Raw genomic sequence first — 23,576 nt, 5'->3', positions numbered from 1 at the left:
GGTGGCCCCCAGGCCGGGACATTTGCTTTCTCCTGCTTTGCATGACATCTGCTGCCCCTTTTCCATGGAACCCCCTCGTTAACCTGCTCTGACGTGCTGGCAGCAGGGACGAGGGGGCTGTTGCTTTAAAGCTCATAAGGAAAGGGTGAGGCCGGTGCTGAGCGTCGATGCAAGCAACACAAAGAGAGCACAGAGTAAGAGGGAGAGCAGTGACCATGGCCACCCCCTCTCCTGGGAGCTCACAGCCCTGGGCTTTGAGGCTCTTTGCAATCTGAACACAGCTGGGCAGCTGATCTCTGCCGTCCTAATGGATCAAACAAACCTTCTGCCCCTGAAGGAGCCCCTCTCTAATCCAGATGGACCTGTGGATGCCAGGCAATGTTCCCTCTAAACTTTCCCATGCATGTGCAGACTTGTTCCAGCCATGTGCGGAATAATTTTTCCATGCGCACCAAGGCATGTGCAAATGTGCACCCCCACTAGAAACACAAGCCTAGCTCTGGGCACTCTGCTGATCAGCTGGGCGGCATTGGAATTCCCCCCGAACGGCCGCCCAAGCGCTCAGCTTTCAGGGAGCGCTGAGCTCAGGGCACCTTGGGGTATCATGCAGAAACATGGGCACCCAGAGACCATCCAGGAAGACTGGGGCAGAGTGGGAGAAGCGGATGCTGACCCAGCCTGCTGCCTGGGCCTTTTCAGATAATGAAATAAAGCCAAAGCCGTATAAGCGGTGTGCATGGGGTGTGGGTTGGAATTGGGTGGTATTCCTTTAAATAGGCCAAGAGCTTTCCAGCAGTGCACACTGTACTCTGCCTTTTAGAAGATGCCAGACATCAGCTAGTGCCCCGGTCTATTGTAACCCAGACTGTGTTGTTAGGCCTGGCATGTTTGTGCCCAGGTAGTAAATACAGCTCTTTGGGATCAAGCTGGGCCCCCTGTGGTGCCATCAGACTGTTCTTGTGGTGTAGCGAGTGTCTGTGTGTCAGTGTGTACAGTCTGTGCATGTGTAGCCTGTGGATCAAGGAGTACAATTGGTGGAGGGTGTGTGTGTGTCTCGGTGTGTCTGTGCATATAGCTTGGGTGTGTGACTGTGCCTGTCTGTGTGGTAGTGCATACAGCTTCAGTGTGTGTGTGTGTTAGTGCACACAGCCTCAGTGTATCAGTGTGCCTCTCGGTGTGTCAGTGATGTACACTCTGTGACTGTGTAGACTGTGGGTGAAGGAGTACAATCGGTGTGGGGGGGTGTCTCGGTGTGTCTGTGCATATGGCTTGGGTGTGTGACTGTGCCTGCCTGTATGGTAGTGCACACAGCCTCAGTGTGTCAGTGTGCCTCTCGGTGTGTCAGTGGTGTACAATCTGTGACTATATGGGTGAAGGAGTGCAATTGGTGTGCATGTGTGTCTCGGTGTGTCAGCGCTTACAGCTTGGGTATGTGACTGTGCCTGTCTGTATGGTAGTGCACACAGCCTCAGTGTATCAGTGTGCTTCTCGGTGTGTCAGTGGTGTACAATCTGTGACTATGTAGCCTGTGGGTGAAGGAGTGCAATCGGTGTGCATGTGTGTCTTGGTGTGTCAGCGCTTACAGCTTGGGTATGTGACTGTGCCTTTGGGTGTGTCGGTCTACAATGTGTACATGTGTAGCCTGTGGGTTAGAGAGCACAATGGCTGTGTGTCTGGTCTCGGTGTGTCTTGGTGTGTACAGTCTGTGCGTACAGCCTGAATGTATGCCAGTGTTCCTGTGCAGTCTGTCTGTGGACAGCAGCTACGCCTGTAGCTGCACTTTTTAGTAAGATCACAACACAGGAAGCTGAAGTGAGACATGTACATGTTTAGGAAAAAAACCCAACCCGACCGCACGTCACAGGGTTGTGAAGTGAGATCGGGAGCACGCCCAGCCCTGAAGGCAGAAGCAGGCAGGCGTGGGGGGGGGGAAGAGTTAACCCGGAGGGTGGAGAGCCAGGGCCCGTGGAGGGAGAGGTGATGAGCATGGGTGAGAGGTGGGAGGTGTGAAAGATCGAGCCGGATTGCAGGCCGGGGAGGGACAGGAAAGTCTGCGCGGCAGAGGGGCTGAGAGAGGATGCTAGAAGATGGACGAGGTGGCTGTGAAGCAGGGTTTGCTGTACCTCCAGCAGCAGCAGACCTTCGGGAAGGTAAGGACCCACGCTGGCGGCTGGGCCGGGTGGAGGCTGGTTGCTGAAGCTCTTCCCTGGGAACTCCCACGCGCTGCCGGGGGCCCCGGCTGCCTCCGTTCTGCACGGCACCTGTCACGGCTTCGCCATTTTGCCTTGCTGCAAAGCGGGACAGTTCGCAGTGCAGTGCTGGGTCCAGGCTGGGAGCGGCAGGAGCTCCATGCAGCCAGGGGGGTTTCTGCGGGGTTTCCCCGCCTCTCCTGGGAGACGAACCCCCACTTTGTCCTCGGTGCCTGCTACCAGCCCTCGGGGTGGTCGGGATGCCCTGGAGTCCTCACTGATCCGACTGCACCGGCCTCCCCTCTCCGCTGCCCCCACGGCTCAGCGGGGCACAGGCTGCGACTTGCAGCGTTTCCCCCCCTTGTCCTGCCCGAGACCCCAGGAGTGACACCTCCCCCCAGACAGCAGCCCCGGGGCAGGCTGGTCTCCGGCCCTTTCCATCTCTCCAGACCTGGCAAATGGGACTCCAGTCTCGCAGTACAGAGACAGGGACGGTCTGTGCTTGCTGAGGGGGTCGGGGTGCTTGGGGGGGGATTTGTCCCAGTGGCATCGATCCGGGGGCCTGATTGTGATTGGCACACACATGGGCTGGGCTTTACACAACAGCAGTTCTGGCCGGAGTCCCCCCGCCACGCCCCCGGCCTGACACATTGTGCTCCCCGCTTGCTCCTGCCTTCCAGGAGCCAGCTGCTTCTTTGGCTCAGCTCTGCCTTGCTGTGTCATGGCACCTCCCCTCCTGCGCCCCCCCCCCGTCCCCACCGCCCGCCCTCCTGCAGAGTGCCCCCCAGTTCCCCTCCCCCCGGGCTCTGTTCCGCTGCTGCTTTGCAGCATTTTAGGAGCTTTCCTACTTCCTGCCGAGTCTCTGAGCAGGTCTCAAGATGGCCTGGTTGCAGGATCCCGGCCGGGCTGGGGCTGCAAAGAACTCCCCAAAAGCAGAAGTCGGCACAGCTGGCTGACCCTGCCTTGCTGCCTTCTTAGTTCATGGAAAGGCTGCTCTGGAAATGCAGCGGTCAGGCCGAACCAGGGATGCAGGCCCCAGAGAACCGCCTGCCCTGTGGGGGAGAGGGGGGGAGTGGAGCTGTCAGGGGAGACGGGAGCACATCCGTGGAGAGACAGAACCGCAGAATCCGAGGGTGGGAACAAACCTCAAGAGGCATCAAGTCCAGCCCCCTGCCCAAGGCAGGACCAACCCACCTCAATCATCCCAGCCAGGGCTTGGTCAAGCCGAGACTTCAAAACCTCCAGGGATGGAGATTCCACCCCCTCCCTAGGGAACCCAGCCCAGCGCTTCCCCACCCGCCTAGGGAAAGAGTTTTTCCTAATTTCCAACCTAGACCTCCCCCACTGCAACTTGAGCCCATTGCTCCTCGTTCTGCCATCTGCCACCCCTGAGAACAGCCTCTCTCCATCCTCTTTGGAACCCCCCTTCAGGGAGTTGCAGGCTGCTGTCAAATCCCCCCGCACTCTTCTCTTCTGTAGATAAGACACCCCAACGGTGGGTCTACACGGCTGTAAAACCCCTCACGGCACTGGGTCGCTGAACTGGGCTCAGCTGAGTTGGGCTGGCGAGGCTAATAACAGCAATGTACTCATTCGGGCTCGGTCTGGAGCCAGGTGGGGTGGGGAGGGGGGTTCTGAGGCCTCCCTCCCGTAGGTCAAGTGGGAACCTCAACACTGAAATTTTGAAGCTCTGCAGCCAGAGCCCGGCAGCCCAATCAGCTGGCCCGTGCCAGCCGGGGCCTAGTCTTTTGCGGCAGGGTGGATGTATCCTGAGACATCTGGGCGTGAGCCGGGTGACACACGAGGTGCACGGTTAACAGAGTTGAGTCCTGACTGGGCTGCTGGGTCCAACCTCCCCATGGACTCTGGGAAGTTTCGAACTGGGGGCCGGAGCTGGCTGCTGGGTCCAGGTCTAGCTTCCGAAGAGAGTCAGGGGGCCGGATCCCCCACGGGTGTGAACTGGCGTCAGCGCCCTTTGGAAAGGACCCTGTGCAGCAGAGTCAGGAACATCAGATTCCCCTTTCTCCGCATTGACCGCAGTGTGAAAGCAATCAGGCCCCTGTGATGCAGCCGGAGACCGGGGGACTCAAGCTGTTATTAACAGAGGCGGTTCTTTCTCTTGTCCGTCCGTTGACCCATTGTACAGGTGAGATCTCCCTGGTCCGGCAACCTTGGGACCTGAGTGGTCCGGAGCAAGAGAGTTTGCCGGACCAGGGGAGGTCAGGCTCCAGGGCTCCCCTCCTGGCCTGCCAGATCCACCCAGCGCTGCTGCCCCTGGGCTGCCTGCTAGGGTCCGCTGCCCCCAGCATGGTGGGGCTCTGACTCTGCCCGCCAGCCCTGGGGCTGCCTATCCTCTGCGGGGGCTCTGCTCCAGCTGCCAGCCCTCCGGCCGGGCCCCGCTCATGGCTGCTGGCCCTGTGGGCTGCTGCGGGGGCTCTACTACTGGCTGCTGGCTGCTGGATGGGGTTCCCTGTCCCTCGTGGAGCTCCACGCTGGGCTGCCGGCTTGCTAGACCCACTGCACCCAGCTGCTGGCAGCCTCTCTAGCTTAGGCTCTCTAGTTCCTGCTGGCATGACAGAGGGAGGATTTCAGCCCCGATCCTGCCTTCAAGGGTCTGCTGAGTCCCACAAAACAAGCATGGTGCCTGAAGGGGGGCTGGTGTTCCTCTGCTATTTCCAAGTGGCTGCCTCCAGGATAGACAAGGGCACCCTTAGGGTAGGAAACTGGTTGTACTAGGAAACTGGTGCCTCGTGCTCGATGGCAGCCGGGGTGGCGGTGAGGACACGGGGACAGTTTTTTAGAGAAGTGATTTTATAATCTTCAGCAACACACTCATGAAAATATTTTAAAGGGGATTTTAAATTAAGGCCCCGTTGACTGACGCAGTAAATTCTGAAACTGACCGTATTGACCTGGGGTTGGCGCATGCCTGTTCAGTGACTACTCTGCCACTTGAATGGCTCTTTCATAGGTTCAGCGTCTGCTAATAGCACTGGCCGGCTTTGTCACTGTTAAGTTCTCTAGCTCCTCTGCAGAGGAGGCGGAGGCACAGACCAGGGACAGGAAGAGGCAGGCGGGCGGACATTAAGACCCAGCGGTGCCCCAAATTTTTGGGTGCCCTATGCTGCTGCATATTCTGTGTATGGGGAAGGACAGTTCTGAGGCTACGGCTATGCCCACACTACCAGGTTTTTGCGCAAAAACTGGCGGAGTGTCCACACCTCAAACGCATTTTTGCACACACAAAAAAAGAGAGTAAATCGACAGGACAGAGGGATGTTGCCGGTAAAGTTATTCTACTCCCCATGAAGAATACAGCCTCTCCCCGAGTTCTGAATGAGTTATGGACCAAACACTTGGCCGTAACTTGATCTGTTCATAACTTGGACCCTGTTGAGTTACATAGCGATCGCGCTGTTCGTAAGCGCGGGTCGTGTTCGTAACTCGGGGACCGCCTTTATGATTGCTCCATGGGAGCGTTGGTCATAAATGCGAACGGTCGTAATTCGACCATTTGCAACTTGGGGACCGGCTGTAACTCCTTTTTGCGCTACAGCTCTTGCCCAAAAAGGCCGGTGCGGACGCTCCGGAGGGGTTTCTTGCGCCAAAAGAGCCTATCCGAAAAAGCACAGGTGCTCTGATGGCCGTTCTGTTAATGACAATCAGAAGTTTCTTGCGCAAGAGAGTCCATGCAGTGTGGACGCTCTCTTGCACAAAAGCGCTTTTGAGGTGTGGACGCATTTTTGCACAAGAAATTTTTGCGGGAGATCGCTTCTTTCGCAAAAACCCTGCAGTGTAGACAGCCTGAGGCTGCTAACCCTCCAGGACTGTCTAAGAGGTGACGCTTGGCAATCGCGACCATAATATCATTTAATTTAACAACCCCATGGAAGGAAAAATACCACTGCAGCCCAACACTGCGGCATTTAATTTCAGAAAGGGGAACTACACACAAATGAGGCGGTTAGCTAAACAGAAATGAAAAGGTACAGGGCCAACAGTGAAATCCCTGAAGGCTGCATGGGCATTTCTTAAAAACACTATAACAGAGGCTCCACTGATGTCCCTAATTAAAACTCACACAAATAAAATCTAAAAAGCGCCACCCTGGCGAAACAACAACATAAAAGAAGCTTGGAGAGGCAAAAAGGCAGGAGGGGAAGTTAAACCCTAATGAGGGAAATAGAAAGGAGCATAAACTCTGGCAAATGAACTGTAAAAACATGATGAGGAAGGCCAAAAAAGAATGTGAAGAACAGCTAGCTCCAAACTGAAAAAGCAAGAGTAACATTTTATGCTAAGTCCGTTAAGAAGCAGGGAATTGACGTGCCTTTACCTGTGGTTCCGGTGGTGCCCACGTTTTTGGGTGCCCTACGCAGCCGTGTTATTTGTCTCTGCGTAGGAATGGCCCTGGAAGGGAGGAAGATCCCCATCCCTCCACCATCCTTTTTAGGTGACAAATCTGTGGGCCTGCCCTAGATTGAGGATGTTTTGGAACAAACTGAGAAATTCAACAGGAATAAATCACCAGGGCCAGATAACATTCACCCAAGCGTTCGGAAGGAACTCAAATACAAACTGACGGAACTACTAACAGGGGTCTGTAACCTACTGTTTAAATCTGCTTCTGTACCAAGTGACTGGAAGATCGTTAATATGATGCTGATTTTTAAAAAGGGCTCCATAGGAGAGCCATGCAATTGCAGGTTTCTTACCAGGGAAATTGGTTGAAACGATGATGAAGAATAATATTGGCGGACACCTAGATGATCATAATCTGTTGGGGAAGAGTCAATATAGTTTCTGTAAAGGGAAAGCTTCCTAACCAATCTACTAGAATTCTTTGAGGGGGTCAACAAGCATGTGGACAAGGGGGATCCAGTGAAACTTCAACTTCTGACCACCTGAGTTACAACATTTTTGTATCAGAGGAGTAGCCGTGTTAGTCTGAATCTGCAAAAGCGGCGAGGAGTCCTGTGGCACCTTGGGGTGTCCAGACTCAGGGGTTTTTTCGAAAAAAGTAGCCTTTTTTCGAAAAAACTTCACCTGCGTCTAGACTGCAGCCGTGTTCTTTTGAAATTAAATCGAAAGAACGCGGCTTTTCTTTCGACGGTGGTAAACCTCATTTCACGAGGAAGAACGCCTTCTTTCGAAAGTGCTCTTTCGAAAGAAGGCGTTCTTGAATGTAAATAGGGCTTCTTCGAAAGAGAGCATCCAGACTCACTGGGTGCTTTCTTTCGAAAAAGCGGCTTGCTTTTTCGAAAGTTCCGCGTGCAGTCTAGACGCTCTCTTTCGAAAGAGGCTTGCAGTCTAGACATAGCCTAACTGAAGTGTAGGAGCATAAGCTTTCGTGGGCAAAGACCCACTTTGTCAGATGCATGTAGTGGAAATTTCCAGAGGCAGGAATAAATATGCAGGCCAGGATCAGGCTGGAGATGACGAGGTGGATCCAATCAAGGAGGATGAGGCCACTTCTAGCAGCTGATCTGGAGGTGTGAATTCCAAGAGAGCAGAAGCTGCTTTTGTAGTTAGCGAGCCCATTCACAGTCTTTGTTTAATCCAGAGTTGATTGTGTCAAACTTGAAGATGAACTGTAGCTCAGCAGTTTCTCTTTGAAGTCTGGTCCTGAAGTTTTTTTGCTGCAGGATGGCTACTTTTAGATCTGCAATTGTGTGTCCAGGGAGATTGAAGTGTTCCCCTACAGGTTTTTGTATGTTGCCATTCCTAATATCAGATTTGTGTCCATTGATTCTTTTACGTAGGGACTGTCCAGTTTGGCCGATGTATATAGCAGTGGGGCATTGTTGGCACATGATGGCATATATTACGTTGGTAGATGTGCAGGAGAATGTACCAGTGACAGTATGGCTGATCTGGTTAGGTCCTGTGATGGTGTTGCTGGTGTATATATGTGGGCAGAGTTGGCACCGAGGTTTGTTGCAAGGATTGGTTCCTGAGTTCGAGTTATTATGGTGCGGGGTGTAGTTGCTGGTGAGAATATGCTTCAGGTTGGCGGGTTGTCTGTGGGCAAGGACCGGCCTACCTCCCAAGGCCTGTGAAAGCGAGGGATCATTGTCCAGGATGGGTTGTAGATCACTAATGATGCGTTGGAGAGGTTTTAGCTGGGGACTGTAGGTGATGGCCAGTGGTGTTCTGTTGGTTTCTTTCTTGGGCTTGTCCCGTAGCAGGAGGCTTCTGGGTACACGTCTGGCTCTGTTGATCTGTCTCCTCACTTCCTCGTGTGGGTATCGCAGTTTACAGAATGCTTGTTGAAGATCTTGTAGGTGTAGGTCTCTGTCTGAGGGGTTGGAGCATATGCGGTTGTACCTCAGTGCTTGGCTGTAAACAATGGATCGTGTGGTGTGTCCGGGATGGAAACTGGAGGCATGCAGGTAAGTATAGCGGTCGGTAGGTTTTCGGTATAGGGTGGTATTGATATGACCGTCACTTATTTGTATCGTGGTGTCCAGGAAATTTTTGTAAGTGCAGAAGGGGCCCTGACTTATGTCCTCGGCCTGCATTTACAATGGCGCATGGTGCCTATCGTAAATGAGGGTTCAAGTTATGACGCCCCCAACTTGCGACACTTCCCCAGGAACCAACCACATCGTACACTGGGGGCCGCCTGTACTTAGATTTCCAGAAAGCCCCTCCATAAAGGGATTTCACTCTTGGCCTTGTACCTTGTAATTTCTGTTTAACTAACTGCCTCATTTGTGTGTAGTTCCCCTTTCTGAAATTTCCAGACAAGGCCCCTCACCAAAGACTCTTAAGCAAAGTATGTTGTCATGGATAAGAGGGAAGGGCTCTCACGGACTGGTTACTGGTTAAAAGACAGGAAACAAAGGGTAGGAATAAATGGTCAGTTTTCAGACTAGAGAGCGGTAAAATGTGAGGTTCCTCAGGGTTTGTTCTGGGACCAATCCTATTCAACATATTCATAAATGATCTGGGAAAAGGGGTAAACGGTGAGGTGGCAAAATTTTCAGATGATACAAAAGTGCTCAAGATAGTCCAGCGCCAGGCAGACTGCGAAGAGCTACACCAGGATCTCTCAGAACTGGGTGACTGGCCAACAAAACGGCAGACGAAATGTAATGTTGATCAACGCAAAGCAATGCACATTGGAAAACATAATCCCAACGATACATAATCCCACGCTGTTACCACTCAAGAAAGAGATCTTGGAGTTGTTTTCTGAAAACAGCCACTCATTGTGTAGTGGCAGTCCAAAGAGCAAACAGAACGTTGCACTTCCTCCGCAAACAGGGGTAGCCCAGCAACTTGGGGACAGTGTGTACCCTCCGCAGCTGTAGGGCCATAATGGTACCGGGCCTTGCAGAGCAACTGCCTGTAATCCAGCGATGGGCCATTCAGCCTAGTGCGTGGGCTGCAGGAGTGGCCCTCCTCCGTCTCAGTGGGCTGCAAGGTCGTGACCAAGATGGCCTTCCGGGATAGGGCAGCTTTGCTCACTGCTCTGGTGTTTCTATAACTCGTGGGGGGAGCCGACGGAGCCGGAGCAGCGCTGGGATTGGCTGCAGAGGGAGCGGGCGGCTCTCACAGTGCGTGTGCAATCCGGACGCCCCTTGTGTCACGTGTCCTAGCTTTACGTGCGGTCACTTTTGCAATGTCGGTAGGAAAAAACCCCCACGTGGACAGAAACCAGCCGAATCTGGCACCCGTGCATGTCGGCAACGGTAAACAAAATGTCTCATGGGCCAGCCATAGAATCCTGATAGGCCACGTGCTATCTGTCTGTCTGCCCAGCTGTCTGTCCCCACACTCTATCTAGCTATGGATTTTACCCTGCTGCCCAGTGCCTTCTGCATACAGTCACTAGTAAAGTCTCTCATAGAGATGTAGCCGTGTTAGTCTGGTCTTGCTGAAACAAAAGACAGGGCTATGCAGCACTTTAAAGACTAACAAGATGGTTTATGAGGTGATGAGCTTTCGTGGGCCAGACCCGCTTCCACGGATCAAATTGTGGAAGACAATTGGCACGACCATAGATACCAAAGGGATACAATAAAAAAAACCGTGAACACATATAAAATAGACAAATCAGATTTTAGAATGGGGGTGCGTGTGTGAGGGGGAGATTAGTGTCTATGAGATAATGGTATTAGGGGTGATAATTGGGGAAGTTGCAGACTTTGTGGAGTCTCTGAGCCTTCAGGTTAACTTGACCTGCACCAACCTAACAGAAAGTCTGAATGAAAAGCGCCATTGGTATTTCTTGCCCAGCATGTGTGTTCAGAGCAGTCTGTGGAGGGGACGTACACACAGCAGCAGCCACCCCCAGAAGTGAGCCCACAAGCAAGGGGGCAAGAGATTTAGGCATGCTGGGTTTGGGCGAAAGTGCTAAGAATAGCCGTGTTGACAGGAGACAGGGCTTTGGCGCCGCTGCTTGGTCTGGTGCTTTGGCGCTGATGCTTCGGCTACCGACCTCTGTGCAGGTTTTTTAGCCTAGCCGTGCGAGCTGCCAACCAAGTCTCGGAGGCTCTCTGGCCGAGACTCAGCGTCCTTGTGGGTTGCCCAGGATGTCTGCAAGAGCCAGTGAAAAGGTGACACTAAAGGGGAAAATTTCAGAAGCCACGAAGGCCCAGCCGTGTCTAAATGCCTCGGGGGATCCGGAGCCAAGTGACTCTGGAATCCAAACCCCATTGATTGACAGTGCAATTTGGAATCTTAACTCACAGCTGGTTCTGAACTTGTGATCCTCGGGGCTCTTTTAAAAACGACCCTCCAGGCTGGTGGCGTGGACCACGCTTTCCCGGCCAAAAGAGGCGTGTTTGCGCAGTAGCTAGCGGGCGGTAAGCCCCAGCGGACTGAAGGCGCTGCAGATGTGCCGGTGATTTAGCTAGTGAGCATCAACGCAGGTGTGTTGCTCTACGGTTAAACTTCACTAGTTCCCCCCCGGTTAAAACCTGCCTGTGATTGTCTCCCTCGAGGGTTTGCACTGTGCGCACGCCTCGTTTGGCAGCGAGAAAAGCCTGTGGCGCTAGGTGTAAAAACACAACTTTTTTGTTTTTTGCCGTGGAGTTGTAGGCAAAGATTTCGTTTTCCAGTGAAAACAAACTGGTTGCCCTGGAGAGGCCGTTTGCAGCCCAGGCCTTGCAGCCGTGGGCTGCTGTCTGGACTCCAGGGAGTGAAACCGCCTAGGAACCCACAGGCAGAGCTGACTAACCCCCCGCATGTGTCTGTTCCTTTCGCCTCCCTCCCCCGGTCAGAAATGGAGGAAGTTCTGGGCCGTGCTGTACCGGGAGACCCCCTGCTCCTGCGCCTACCTGGAGCTCTACGAGGGCTCCGGGCCCCCCGCCCCCGAGAAGCCCAAGAAAGCAGAGAGCGGCAAGAAGCTCATTAAGCTGAGTAACTGCGTGCACGTGTCTGAGGCGAACGGGGACACCAGCAGCCCCAAGGAGACTGTCCCCTTCATCCTGGAGACCACGGACAAGCGCTACCTGCTGGCCACGGACAGCACCGAGGTGGCCCATTGGGTTGGCGCCCTCTGTGAGGTGGCCTTCGCGGTGAGTGTGCTGGTGGGGGGCGAGGACTTAAAGCGACTGGGACTTTTCAGTTTAGAAAAGAGGAGACTGAGGGGGGATAGGAAAGAGGTCTATAAAATCATGAGTGGGGTGGAGAGGGAGGATAAAGAAAAGTTATTTATTAGTTCCCTAAATAGAAGAACTAGAGGACACCAAATGAAATTAATGGGTAGCAGGTTTAAAATGAATAAAAGAAAGTTCTTCTTCACACAGCGTGTTGTCAACCTGTGGAACTCCTTGCCAGAGGAGGCTGTGAAGGCTAGGACTAGAACAGAGTTTAAAGAGAAGCTAGATAATTTCATGGAGGTTAGGTCCATAAAAGGCTATTAGCCAGGGGATAAAATGGTGTCCCTGGCCTCTGTTTGTCAGAGGCTGGAGAGGGATGGCAGGAGACAAATCGCTTGATCATTGTCTTCGGTCCACCCTCTCTGGGGCACCTGGTGCTGGCCACTGTTGGCAGACAGGATACTGGGCTAGATGGACCTTTGGTCTGACCCAGTACGGCCGTTCTTATGTTCTTATGTTTTTATGAGGAGGGGCCCTGAGGGGCAAGGGGAGGCCATGGATCTGGGGGGAGGCCTTCAGGGGGGTGGAAGGATGGAGCAGTGACTGTCTAGGGGGTTGCAGGCCCCGGGGAGGTCGGTGCTCCAAGAACCGGGGCTCCCGTGGAGTTGGGCGTGGCAAGATGGCCGCTGAAGTGTCCCCATGGTCCTCTCTCAGGCTGGCTCGGGGGTCCTCTCATCCCTTCCCAGGGCAACTGGAGCTCAGTGCTGGGGTGGAGACGCTCCATAGGCTCCGATCAGCGTGGCTGGCTCCGGGCTGCCCCGCACTCACCCCCTGCTCTTCCTTGGCGTTCCAGAGGAGCCGGGAGGAGCGGAAGGCGCCCGCGGGGAAGGACGGTCAACTGGGCTCGCTAGCCATGGAGGAGAACTCCCTCTACAGCTCCACGATCAAAGGTAAGGTGGCAACGGGCGCCCCGCGCTCTGATAGACCAGTGGTGGGCACCCTGCCACCCCCAGGCCGCACGCAGCCCCTCAGGGCTCCACTCCGGGCCAGCGAGACATTTTGTTGCCCACGCGCAGGGCAGATTCTGCTGGTTTCCGGCCACGTCGTTTTTTTTCCTACCGGTGTTCTTAAAGTGACAGGCACGTCCAGCCCAGGCAGGTGAAGGGAGGGGTGTGCGGATCACACACAGCACCGACTGTGAGAGCCGGGCGCCCCCTCTGCAGCCAGGCCCAGCGCTGCCACGGTTCAGTTGGCCGGCGCCCTGCACATTCTAGGGACGCCGGCGCTGTGAGCAAAACCCCCCATCTCCAGAGACTGTCTTGATTACCAGGAACTTGCCGGAGGTGTTCCCCACTGCTCCCTTTGACTGAACGCCGTCATTGGGAGCATTGGGAGGCGGTGCTCCCCCAAACCCCGTACCCCCACCCCCTCACACTCCTCCCCACTAAGACCCCAGCCAGCTCTGCGCCCTCCCTCCTGGCCAGACCCCCTTGCCTCCCGCTGAGCTGAAGGAGGGCCCCTCCTGCGGCCTGGTTTGCCCATCGCTGAGACAGACCGATGGTCGGCCGTGCACTGAGACGGCCGTGAGGAGGAAGACCTGTGGCCGTAGCCAGACAGGTGATGTGTGGCCAGCCGGACGAGCTGAACAGCCCCCGGGCGGAGGCGAGGCGCAGCCGCGATGCAGCCCCCCGCGGCGCGCGTCAAGTGGTTTGCTTTCTGTCGGAGAGGAAGCGAGGGAGCCGGGTGCCGTGGGGAGGATGGAGTAATAACACCCTGCCCCGATGGAACCCGCAACCACGGGCGAGGGTGACGCAGCCGTCACCCCCGAGCTCCAGGGCCTCCAGAGGGGCAGGGCCTCTCTCTAGCTCTTGCTACCACTGCTAGGAAATGTCAGCTCATGCTTCCCCTTTGCGAAGGGAGAGGCCCAGCTGCTTCCGACGCACTCACACGCGCAGGCGGGAGCGGAAGGTCCCTGCGCCCTGGGGGCCGTGAGCTCGAGTCCAGGGACGTCCGGACAAAGCGTCCGGTTGATTCCTCCGCGCGCAGGCTCACGCCTCTAGCCACAAGCACCCGCTTGGCTGCCGCTCGCGCCTTTGCCCCTGGCTCGCTCCTGCATCCAGAGCCGGCCTTAGTGGCAGGCGAGCCGGGCCGCCATTGTCAAGGGGCTGCCGAGAGAGCCAGTGTGAGGGGTGGCCCAACCTCCCGAATCTTCCCCCAGGTTTCCCTGGTTACTCCCCAACTGTTTTTTTTTTTGCTTGACAAATTTTCGTCCGGTATTTTTTTTTAATCCATCCGGCAACCTTACGGGTGAGCAAGGTGGTCGGTTAGGACTGGCCCTGCCTGCATCTAGCTGGACTCGGTTGCATCGTTCCGCATTCATCCCTCAGTCGCCAGGTGACTAGCATCCCCTGTGCATTTTGCCTTCCAAAGCCACCCGGTCCCATTTCTAAGTAGCATCCACCACTGACCGGTGCTCAGGGAGTAACCAAGCCAACCCAACGTGGACTAGAACCTAGCCCTAACCCTAGGGTTAGGGTTAGGGTTAGGGTTAGCAGCCTAGCAGTCCAGGGACAAGTGGCCGTCACTTCATTCATCCTGCCAACAACATGCCCCTGCCTCTTAACAAAGCAGCAAATCAACATCATGAGGAATCTTAATATAACACAACTTCCCAAGGGTCATTCCGTAGGACGCGTTTGGGCTCTTGGGCGGCGTTCCCTGCAAGCTGAGCACGTGGGTAGTGGCCCAGGAGAGATTCAGGTGCTGCCCTGCTGATTAGCAAAATGCCCACAGCCGGCAATCTGTGTGTCTCCTGGTGGTGCACATCCACACTTGCCTCAGTGCACGTAACAAAATTTATTCCTCACGTGGATGGAAAAATGGAGAGGGAACACTGCTCATAGGTGCACCCTTATTCATGTGCCTCTCCTACGCTGTTTTTTCCCTCCTACCTCTCCTCCCTGGCACATGAAGCTTTTGCTTGTTACATTCTGGGGTTCATGAATTCACCAGCCATCAGAAGCCCTTTGGAGAGCTGGGAATGCCTCTGAAACTGTTGCAGGCATCGCTGCAGCACGTCAGGGTCATGTCTACATTGCAAGCCACATCTCCAGAGAATCCAGGGCGCCAGTCTCAGAACACAGGCTGGGGTGCTAGACCAGGTTTTGGAGTGGGGTGGGGGGGTGCCGCATCCCCCTTTCCCCTGTCTGTATCCCTCACCATCCCCTAGAGCTGGCACCAGCCATCAGGATCCTGCATGTGGGGCCCGGAGGGGGAGCCCCTGGGCATGAGGCCAGTAGCAGAACTCCCAGTCGGGATCCCAGAGCTGAGCAGAGCATGGGGCTGGTGGCCTCGTGGGGCACTGAGGGCTGGGGGCAGGACCAAGCAGCGGGCTGGTGGCGGAGCTGAGCGGGGGGGGGAGGGCAGTAGCAGAGCCCTCATGCAGCAGAGGTACTGGGCCAGGGGCCAGGCCAGCCAGCAGGGGCCCAGCTGGAAGGCGGGGCGCCCCCGGAGAGAGCGGGGGATGGCACTCAGGCGGGGCGAACCCACCCGTCGGAGCCAGGAATCTGAGAGCATAGGGACGTTGCCAAGGCTACAACATGACACTGATTTAGCCAAAGGGCGGGGGGGAGGGGTACTAAACGTGGGTGCAAAGCTGAGCCTGGAGAGAGGAACTGCAGCTCCGGGGGGAAGGAGCAATTCCCGGGCGCACGGCCCCGGTCTCGCTGCTGCACGGCACTGTACCCCGATAAGAAGCACTGGGGAACGCAGCGGCCGCCCCGGGCCGCATTCGCTTGGCTATTGCTATTTGTGCATCTGAGTGCCTGGGAGCCCTCGCCACAGACCAGGGTCCCATGGTGCTAAGGGAAAGAACCCCCTGCACCGCTTTCCACCTTGCTGCTAACTTTGAATCTGAGGATGGCCGCAGCGGCAGCTCAGCCCTGCTCTCCGCAAGACGTGTCATGGAAAATCAGCTTCAAAAATAGCCCTCGTGTGCTTCCTGCTTTGCGGTTTGGCAGCACCGAGCCTTGCGCTGATAACCGGCCGCTCGCAACTGTCCGGACGCCTTCGAACCCTTATCTGTCTTGCACCGCTTCCCACCAGAGCCGCCCCCCCGGCAGGACACGCTGGCTCCCACGCCCCCCGGGTCCCGGGAACAGCCATGGCCCGGCTCCCCAGCCGGCAGGCCAAGGAGCGCAGCGGGTGGGTGGGGGGAGCTGAGTGAAGTGAGAGGCGCATCGGGTGGGGATGGGGGTGAGGCAGCCAGCAAGCGCATGAAAAGGGAAACGGAGGCACTGGTTACGCCACTGCCTCGCAGGGCGACCTTGGGCCAGTCACTTCTCTATGCCTCATGTTCCTCCTTTGTGCAACGTTAGTGAGTCAGCGCTGCGGTGGGCGTGGGGCTGGCCAGATGGAAGGCATGTATAGGGAAGGGTTTGAAATGCCGGGGTCAGAAGGGGCATTTCTCCCTCTGCCCCCGTCTAGTGCAGCTGATGCCAGCAAACCCATGAGCCGCCCGCCCAGGGTGCGGCTCAGCTGGCCCAGCCGTGCAGAGACCCTGGCCTGTTGCAAGCGTCCTGCTGCGTAGCCGCATCTCTGGCTCAAAGGCAGCCTTGAGTCCCACGGACCTGGGACCCCTTCTAGGGACGTGGGGAAGAAGCAGAGCCGGATTCTCCCACAGCCCGGCGAGAGCCCAGGGGGGTGCCGATCGCTGCAGCTCACGTTTGCCAATAGGGTTATCCGTGCAGGGCCCTCCGTAGAGCCCTAGAGCATCCCCCCCCCATTCCAGGGCATTGCTCTTGGCTCACCAGCTGAGCTCACCAGAATAGGCCTGCCCAGCACACTTGCGACATGCACACGCGTGTGTGTACACACACATTTGCACACCTCACCCCCTGGGAATATATCCAGGGACTCGCATGTGCAAACGCTTGCACCAATGCACTTGCCTGGGCCCCAGATGCGCAGGCAAACTCACAGGCATGTGCACACATGGGAGCAGGTGCCGCCTTTGTCTCACCCACAGGAAGCCTTTTATCTGCAGGATTCAATAGCAGCCCTGGCAGGGGAGGGAGAGCACAGGGCCAGATCCACGCCGGGTGCCCATCCAGGGGTGAATCCCAGGGTCTGATCCACGGCCCCTCTCCCGTGGCCTCATCTCCACCCGGTGTCTGTCTCCAGCTCCTTCCGCTGGCAGGGCGGCGGCCCCATGGCGAAGGGGCCGGTCTGTGCCCTGCAGCCGGAGGGCGCTGAGGTGCTCTGCTCGTAGCCAGTGACCAGCCAGGCTGCAGGGAGAGTTGGCGGGGCTAGATGATAGCGCTGGGAGACAGGCCTGTCCGGGGATGACCTGCGGGCAAGTGAGGTGCCAGGGGAGTGGGGGTGCTCTCGCTGGATTGGCAGCGCAGGGGGAGCTCTCCACTTGGCTGCCTTTTCATGGGGCTGCCAGGAGCAATGTTCCCGCTCTCCCTGCCCCCATCTGTGCGTGGAATAAATTTTGTGCTATGCACGGAGGCATGTGCAGATGCGCACCACCCACCAGGGCAGAGGCGGGGAATTTTGGGGGTCGGGGGGCACTGACCCAGCGAGAAATCAGTCAGGGGCCGCCCACGAGCGAGAGGCAACAAACCAAAACAAAACAAAACAACAACCAACCCGAAACGCCCTCCCCCTCACTGACACGTGGCCCTGACTAAGAAGGAGAAAGACATTTCCCTCGCACACCAGGGCCTACGGGGCCCAGCCCTGTAGCTTCTGTGTGCTCCACCCCGCGGTGGGGGGTCCGGAGCGCCGGGGGGAGGCCTCAGCCTCGAGGGCTGGCTCCATGCAAGCCGGGGGCCGCATGTGGCCCCTGGGCCAGACGTCCCCCACCCTGCACTAGGGCATAGGGCCCAGAGTGTCCTTTAGTGAGTGACCCGGCCCCTTCCCCCAGCACTGGGGGGCTTTTAGGGCGTCTGCCCCCCCTCGTATCCACGGAGCAAGCCCAGTGTGACTCTAGGGGAGTTGGGTCAGTTTGGATCCCACAGGTGCCGGGGGGCGGGAGGGGGGTGTCTGGAAGGTCTGAGTCAGAGGCCGGCCCCGGACGCAGCCACGTTCTGCCCCCGCAGAGCCGGGGGACACGAGGGCCCCGGGGAGGCCGCAGAGGCGCCGCACACCTGTGCTGAGCCCGAGGGGGAGGCGGCGGGAGCTTCTGCATCTGCCGTGCCCCTCGCATCCCCAGGAGCAGGAAGGATGTGGTGGGCTCATCTCGAGGAAAGCTGTGTCACGCCGGGGGTGGGGCCCCGGGGTGCAGCAGGGGACAGACAGGGGAACTGACACCTGTGGGTGATGGTGAAGGAGCCGCCGGGGGAGGCCGGCAGGCGGCAGCGAGGCGCATGGAGCCGGCAGGCCTCCTTCCCCGCCGGGGCCGCGTCCCCTCGCCGGGGCGCTGCCGACCTGTCGGAAAGCCCTTCCCCCCCCGCCTCCTCCGGGTGTGGCAGGGGACGAGGGATCTGATCAGCTGATCTGCCGTGCAAATGCCAGGGGGGTGCTGGGCCGCCAGACGGGCACACGGCCGGCAGCCTGGAAGGCGTGCACGGCTGGTGGGGGGGCCTGCCTCCGCCGGGGCCGCTCGAAATGGGGGAAGTGGGCTAGTGCGCGGGAGAGGCCGTCGGTGCCAGTGGCTGTCTGGGCGCTGGGGGGAAGATCTGGGGGGGGGGGGATCCAGGGGCGTCGGGGCTCCCTGCCCACCCAGGGACGTGTGGGGGCCTCTCCTGCTGCACCTCCCAGCCGGGAAGCCGTTGCCTTTTCGGAATGTTTTGCAGACGAGCCAGAGGGAGGAATTGGCCCCGTACCCCACCCCCCAGTGATAGGGCAGCTCTGGGCAGCACCTCACTACCATCTATCGGCCTCTGGCCTGCCACCTGCCACCTCCCAGGGCACGCCAGCTGCCACATCCCAGGACGTCACCCCCCGCTCTACCCATTGTACGACAGTGCCTCTGCCTCACACGGGCTGGATGGGGTCCCTCTCCTCCGGCCTGCCCAGTGGCGCGTTCTGCTCTGGGCTGGTTATGTAGGACGCAGCCAGGTCGGGTGGTAACCGGCCCCCCTCCACTGCCGGCCCTCCTTCTGCGGTTGTCACATCAGCAGATGACAGGACTGCCCGGGGATGTGTAATTGAGTTGCAGGGTCCCGGCGGTAGGGCGGAGAGGGGCTCGTGCATTCGTGCAAAGTGCACGAGGGGCCGTGCGGCACGGCCAGCTGGCTCACGCCTACACCCCTCCCTGTGCAGGGGCGCCCACGAGGGAGTTCCGCGTGGCAGTCCGGACCACGGAGTCCTCCGAGCGCTGCCAGCTGTGGGGCAGCTTCCTCCTGCGGGCTGAGGAGGAGGCGCTGGAGCTGTGGGACCTGCAGACGGGGAGCATGCTGTACGCCTGGCCGTACAGGTTCCTGCGGCGGTTCGGACGGGACAAGGTAACCGCAGGGCCGGCAGGAGGGAGCGCAGGGCGGGGGCCGGGGACCGGCAGATCAGGAAACGAAGCAGGAAATGTGAAAAAGTCAAGCAGCCTCCCGTCAAAATGGCCGGGTTTGGAGCAGCTGTCGGCTGGCTGGCGCTCCCCTGCCGGCGGCTGCTGCGCTTGCTGCCAGTGGGATCTGGGAGACCAGCGCTTCCCACAGCTGGCGCTCCTGCCCGCTCACTCCAGCCTCACCTACTGGGAGCAGGAGGCCTCTGCTTCCCCCCAGCCAGGAGCCTGCTAAACCTGGGGCCGTTTGTGAACTTCTCCAAGATAATACACGAGCACTCTCCCGCTGGGGGACGCTGAGCCTAGAGTAGCTGTGTCCCCTCTCATTTTTTCCCCATCCATGTGTGGAATAAATTTTATCGTGTGCACCGAGGTATGTGCGGGTGTGCACCACCAGTAGAAACACAGGCTGCTGGCTGGGGGCGCTCTGGCAATTATCTGGGCGGCATTGACATCTCTCCTGAGCGGCTGCCCAAGCGATCAGCTTACAGGCACCGCTGGCTGCGATGTCATCGATTCCTAGAACAGGAAGGGACCTCGAGAGTCAAGGCCAGTGCTCTGCCCTCCGGGCAAGACCAAGCATCGTCTAGATCGGGGTGGGCAATAGTTTTTGATGGGGGGCCACTCCAAGAATTTGGAAAGTGGTCGAGGGCCGCACGCTTCCTTGATATTAATGGAGATGCGGGGTTTGGGATGGAGGTTAGCTGCAGAAGGGAGGTTGGGGTAAGGGAGGGGGCTTGGTGAAGGAGGCGGTTGTGACCTGGGGCACTGGACTGGGGTGCCGGGGGTTGGATTTTGACTAAGGGCAGGGAATTGGGGTGCAGGAGGGGGTACAGGGGATTGAGGTGCAGGGGTTTGGGTTGTGAGCTAGGGCAGGAGAGGACTGTGGTCTGGGGCAGGGGGTTTGGGTGCTGGATCTGGGAGGGGATATGGGTGCAAGAGGGGGGCAGAGGAATTGGGTATGTGGAGTAGGAGAGCAGGAGTGGGGGGGGCAGAGGGTTTGCGGAGGGAAGGACTGGGGTGCCAGAGGCAGGCTCTGTCCAGGAAACTTACCAGCCCAGCACTTTCCTGAAGCAGCCTCCCTGTTTGCCCTGACCCTGCACAGGCTGCAGCCATGTGCTCTGTGACTAACTACAAGCCCGGGAAGGGGAGGGGGCGTGGTGCTTCTGGGCTGCCTGTTATTGAAACAGGCGGCTCCCATTGGTCAGTTTCTGGCCCCAAACCGGCCAATGGGATTGTGCCGGGGCGGGAATAGTTCCCAAAGCCTTCCCCCCTCTCCCCTCCAGGCTCACAGATTTGAAGACGAAACCGCCCGGCAGCCACGTTTCTGAGCGGCGTGCGGGTGGGGCGAGGCAAGTGGGGAGCTTGCCTGGGGCTCCCCGCTGCGTCCACGGGACGGAGCCGGTGGTTTGCCCAAGCCCCATCTCACTCATCTCTGATAGATGCCTCCTTGCACAAGCCAGCACCCTTGTAGGGAGATTGGGCCCCCTTTTGTGTCAAGGCCTGCGGGAGAGTTTTCTAGGGTACAAACCCTTCAGCGAGCGAGGCGAGAAAACCCTCCATACTGATGGGTGGGGTGTAGGTGAAATGGCCTTCAGTACAAGTCACCAGCGGGGTTTGACCCCGGCGCCTTCCATTCCCGAGCACTCGAGGGCAAGGAGAGGTAGTTGGCTGCGGTAGTAGGTTGTTATCCCGAATGGGGAGGGGATTGTGGAGGGTCGCGCAGGGAATCTGACCTTGCTTGGCTTTGCCCCTCTGCCAGGTGACCTTCTCCTTCGAAGCCGGCCGCAGATGCACCTCTGGAGAAGGCAACTTTGAGTTTGAGACGACGCAAGGCAACGAGATCTTCCAGGTCATCGAGTCAGCCATCAACGTGCAGAGGGGCCTCGGGGCCGACGAGCCGCGGTGGGGCAGCCCGGCGGACGACGCTTTCAGGGTTCCCGTGCCGGTTAGGACCCTGAGCCGAGCCAAGGAGGGCGAGGACAGGGTCGCCACGGGGGGGGCCCTGCTGCACCAAGCCAGCACCAAGTGCCTCTCCCTGGAGTCCAGCTTGGAGGGGAAACCAGCCAAGGGCAAATCCGTGAAGCCCACCACCAGCTGCCCCCTGTCCGGGGAGCCCACCCGCAGCTACACCGCCCCTGCTGACCCCGAGGTGCCCTACGCGGAGCCCCGCGACTCCATCCGGCTGAACCCGCAGGGCAGAGCCAAGACCATGGAGCGGGCGCGGAAGGCGGTGGCTCAGAACAAGGCGGCCCCCGAGTGCGAGTACGCCGTGCCCTTCGACACCATCGCCAAGTCCCTGATGAACTCCGAGTTTGGCAGCTTCCTGTGCGGCTTCGAGGAGCCGCAGGCCTCGTCCCCGCTGTACGACAGCATCGACGAGGTGGGCGCCAAGAAGCGGAACCACACGCTCCCGCACTCCAAGCCAGAGCACATTTACGATGAGCCCGAGGGCCTGCAGGCCCACTCCGTGTACGACGAGCCCGAGGAGGTCCGAGGCGAGGCCTGGAAGCTGCAGGCCACCGCGGAGGACCCTGTGGGCCACGAGTACCCCTACAACCCGCAGCGGGATGACTACTCCGTGCCCAAGAGGGCCGTGCCCATCCTATGCCCCGTCGCCGGGCCAGGGGACGACTGGCTCGGGGAGACGGAGTATGACAACGTGGCCCTGAAGTTCATGAAGAAGAACGCGCAGTGAGGGGGGGCGGAGGAGGAGAAAAAGGACTTTCCATGCTGCCGGGCCACTTGGCCCCGGGTTCTCGAGCCCGGGTGGAGACATGTCCAAGAGCCGTTGCTCTGCGGGGCGAATGCTGGGTCCGCCTGGTGCTGAAAGCCTGTTTGGGCCTAACTGTCCGGCAGGGGAGAATGAGAGAACCCAAGTACCTGGCCCTTGGGCCGAGACTGACTATACGCAGGGCAGGGTGCATGACTTGCTGTATATTGCTTGCTGCACTCACACGGTGGTGACAATTCATGTTTAAAGTACAAAAAACACTGCCCCCAAGGGCCGGGGTTACTCTTCCCTGCCCAGAAGGTGTCCCTGGGCATTGCTATTAAAAACCGCAGTCAAACCGGCGACATCCGGGGCCTCTTTCCCCCTGACATCCGTGTCTCTGGCCAGGCATGACGGGCGGCAGATCCTCCGGCCCCTCGTGTCGTCAGATCCCGGCCGATGGCTTTCTGGAAGTCGGGCGCGGGTGAAACACAAGCCCCTGGGGTCGATGCAGGGGAAGCTGGGTGCTCGCCGGCGGCCGTGCATGCGAAGGGCCAAGCAAGCGGTTCAGACCGTGGCACGGGCAGGACGCTGGCCAAGCTGGGGAGGCGCTCGGGTGATATTGGCCTGGGGGGACCCATTGCAATAGGCCCTCTCCTGCGGGCCATTGGACGCTGACTCGGGGGAGCCGGCCCCTGGCACAGCTCTGCCGCTTCCAGGGCCGCTGGGGCGCGTTCGAGTGCCATAGGGCTGCTCTGGCGCGTCCCTGGCCCGGCTGGTGCCAGGCATCACTCCCGGCGACGTTACAGGGGCTGCCTTTTCCCTGCCCCACTCCCTGGAGGGGGGACCCCCCTGCCTCTGAGGGTGGAGAGCAAGGCAAGGCAGGACTCGTCTTCAAGGAGCCCGGAAGATGCAGGTTTATTCCTGCGCGGGCAGCTCCCGGGCAGCCAGCCTGCCTCTCTCCCACAGGAGGGCAGTGTCGGCCCACGGTAGGGTGCCCGGCCCAGGTCTCCCACGCCCCTGGGGTTCCCGGGAACATGATTAAACATGAGGGTCTGAAAAAGAACCGACAGGAGGAAGGAAAAGGGGGGAAGGGAAACCCGAGTGGAATGGAGGTTCCTGTTCCCGAGAAAGGGGCCCAGGGGTCCGTGGGGCTGGCCCTGGGGCGGAGAAGAGCTTTCGGGGTCAGCGGTCTGACAAGGCCCTGGCTGGGGGGCGGCAGGGACGGCCAGCTGCAGGCTGGGACTCCAGGGCCGGGCCCGTCCCCAGCGGGCTGACCCCCGACGCCTGGCAGGGTTGGGGTGTGCCGCTTGGGCCGGAGTCCTGCTCCGCGGAAGGTGGGGGATGGGGACAGGTGGGTGCCCCTGAGGCTGGCTGGTGCCCCCCAGCGCTGACGGGGGAGGCTCTGCAAAATCCACCCTCCCCGCCAGTACATCGGTGCAGGGGGTTGGGCTGGGTGCTCAGCAGAGCAACCACCTTCCAGAAAGGGGGCAGCCCCGGAGCTCTCCAGCTTCCCTTGTGCTCCCCGTGCTCTGCCATCTGCTCCCATTCTCCAGGCTGCTGCCCCCCCCCGCACCTCTTCTGTGGAACTGGCTGAGTGGGGGGCTGGCAGGGGACAGGGG

General features: G+C 58.6%; 1 protein-coding gene across 1 annotated transcript; it reads left to right on the top strand.

Annotated features, from left to right (window-relative positions):
- The first annotated feature begins 1,904 nt into the window (after nt 1-1,904).
- Nucleotides 1,905-22,343, top strand: DOK2 (docking protein 2). Its single transcript, XM_075910677.2, has 5 exons — nt 1,905-2,150; nt 11,420-11,716; nt 12,594-12,690; nt 19,010-19,191; nt 21,004-22,343. The coding sequence occupies exons 1-5, from the start codon at nt 2,088-2,090 to the stop codon at nt 21,937-21,939; spliced, it is 1,575 nt and encodes a 524-aa protein (XP_075766792.2). The 5' UTR covers nt 1,905-2,087; the 3' UTR covers nt 21,940-22,343.
- Nucleotides 22,344-23,576: the final 1,233 nt, after the last annotated feature.

This window comes from Pelodiscus sinensis, chromosome 28 (genome assembly GCF_052426305.1).
Source record: "Pelodiscus sinensis isolate ZL-2025 chromosome 28, ASM5242630v1, whole genome shotgun sequence".
In the NCBI taxonomy this organism is placed as follows: domain Eukaryota; kingdom Metazoa; phylum Chordata; order Testudines; family Trionychidae; genus Pelodiscus; species Pelodiscus sinensis.
This window is presented reverse-complemented; position numbering and strand designations above follow the sequence as displayed.

Coding starts and splice junctions, on each gene's coding strand:
- DOK2 (XM_075910677.2), top strand. CDS start 2,088: ATGGACGAGGTGGCTGTGAAGCAGGGTTTGCTGTACCTCCAGCAGCAG. Junction 12,691..19,009: donor CTACAGCTCCACGATCAAAG/GTAAGGTGGCAA, acceptor CTCCCTGTGCAG/GGGCGCCCACGAGGGAGTTC. Junction 19,192..21,003: donor GGCGGTTCGGACGGGACAAG/GTAACCGCAGGG, acceptor CCCCTCTGCCAG/GTGACCTTCTCCTTCGAAGC.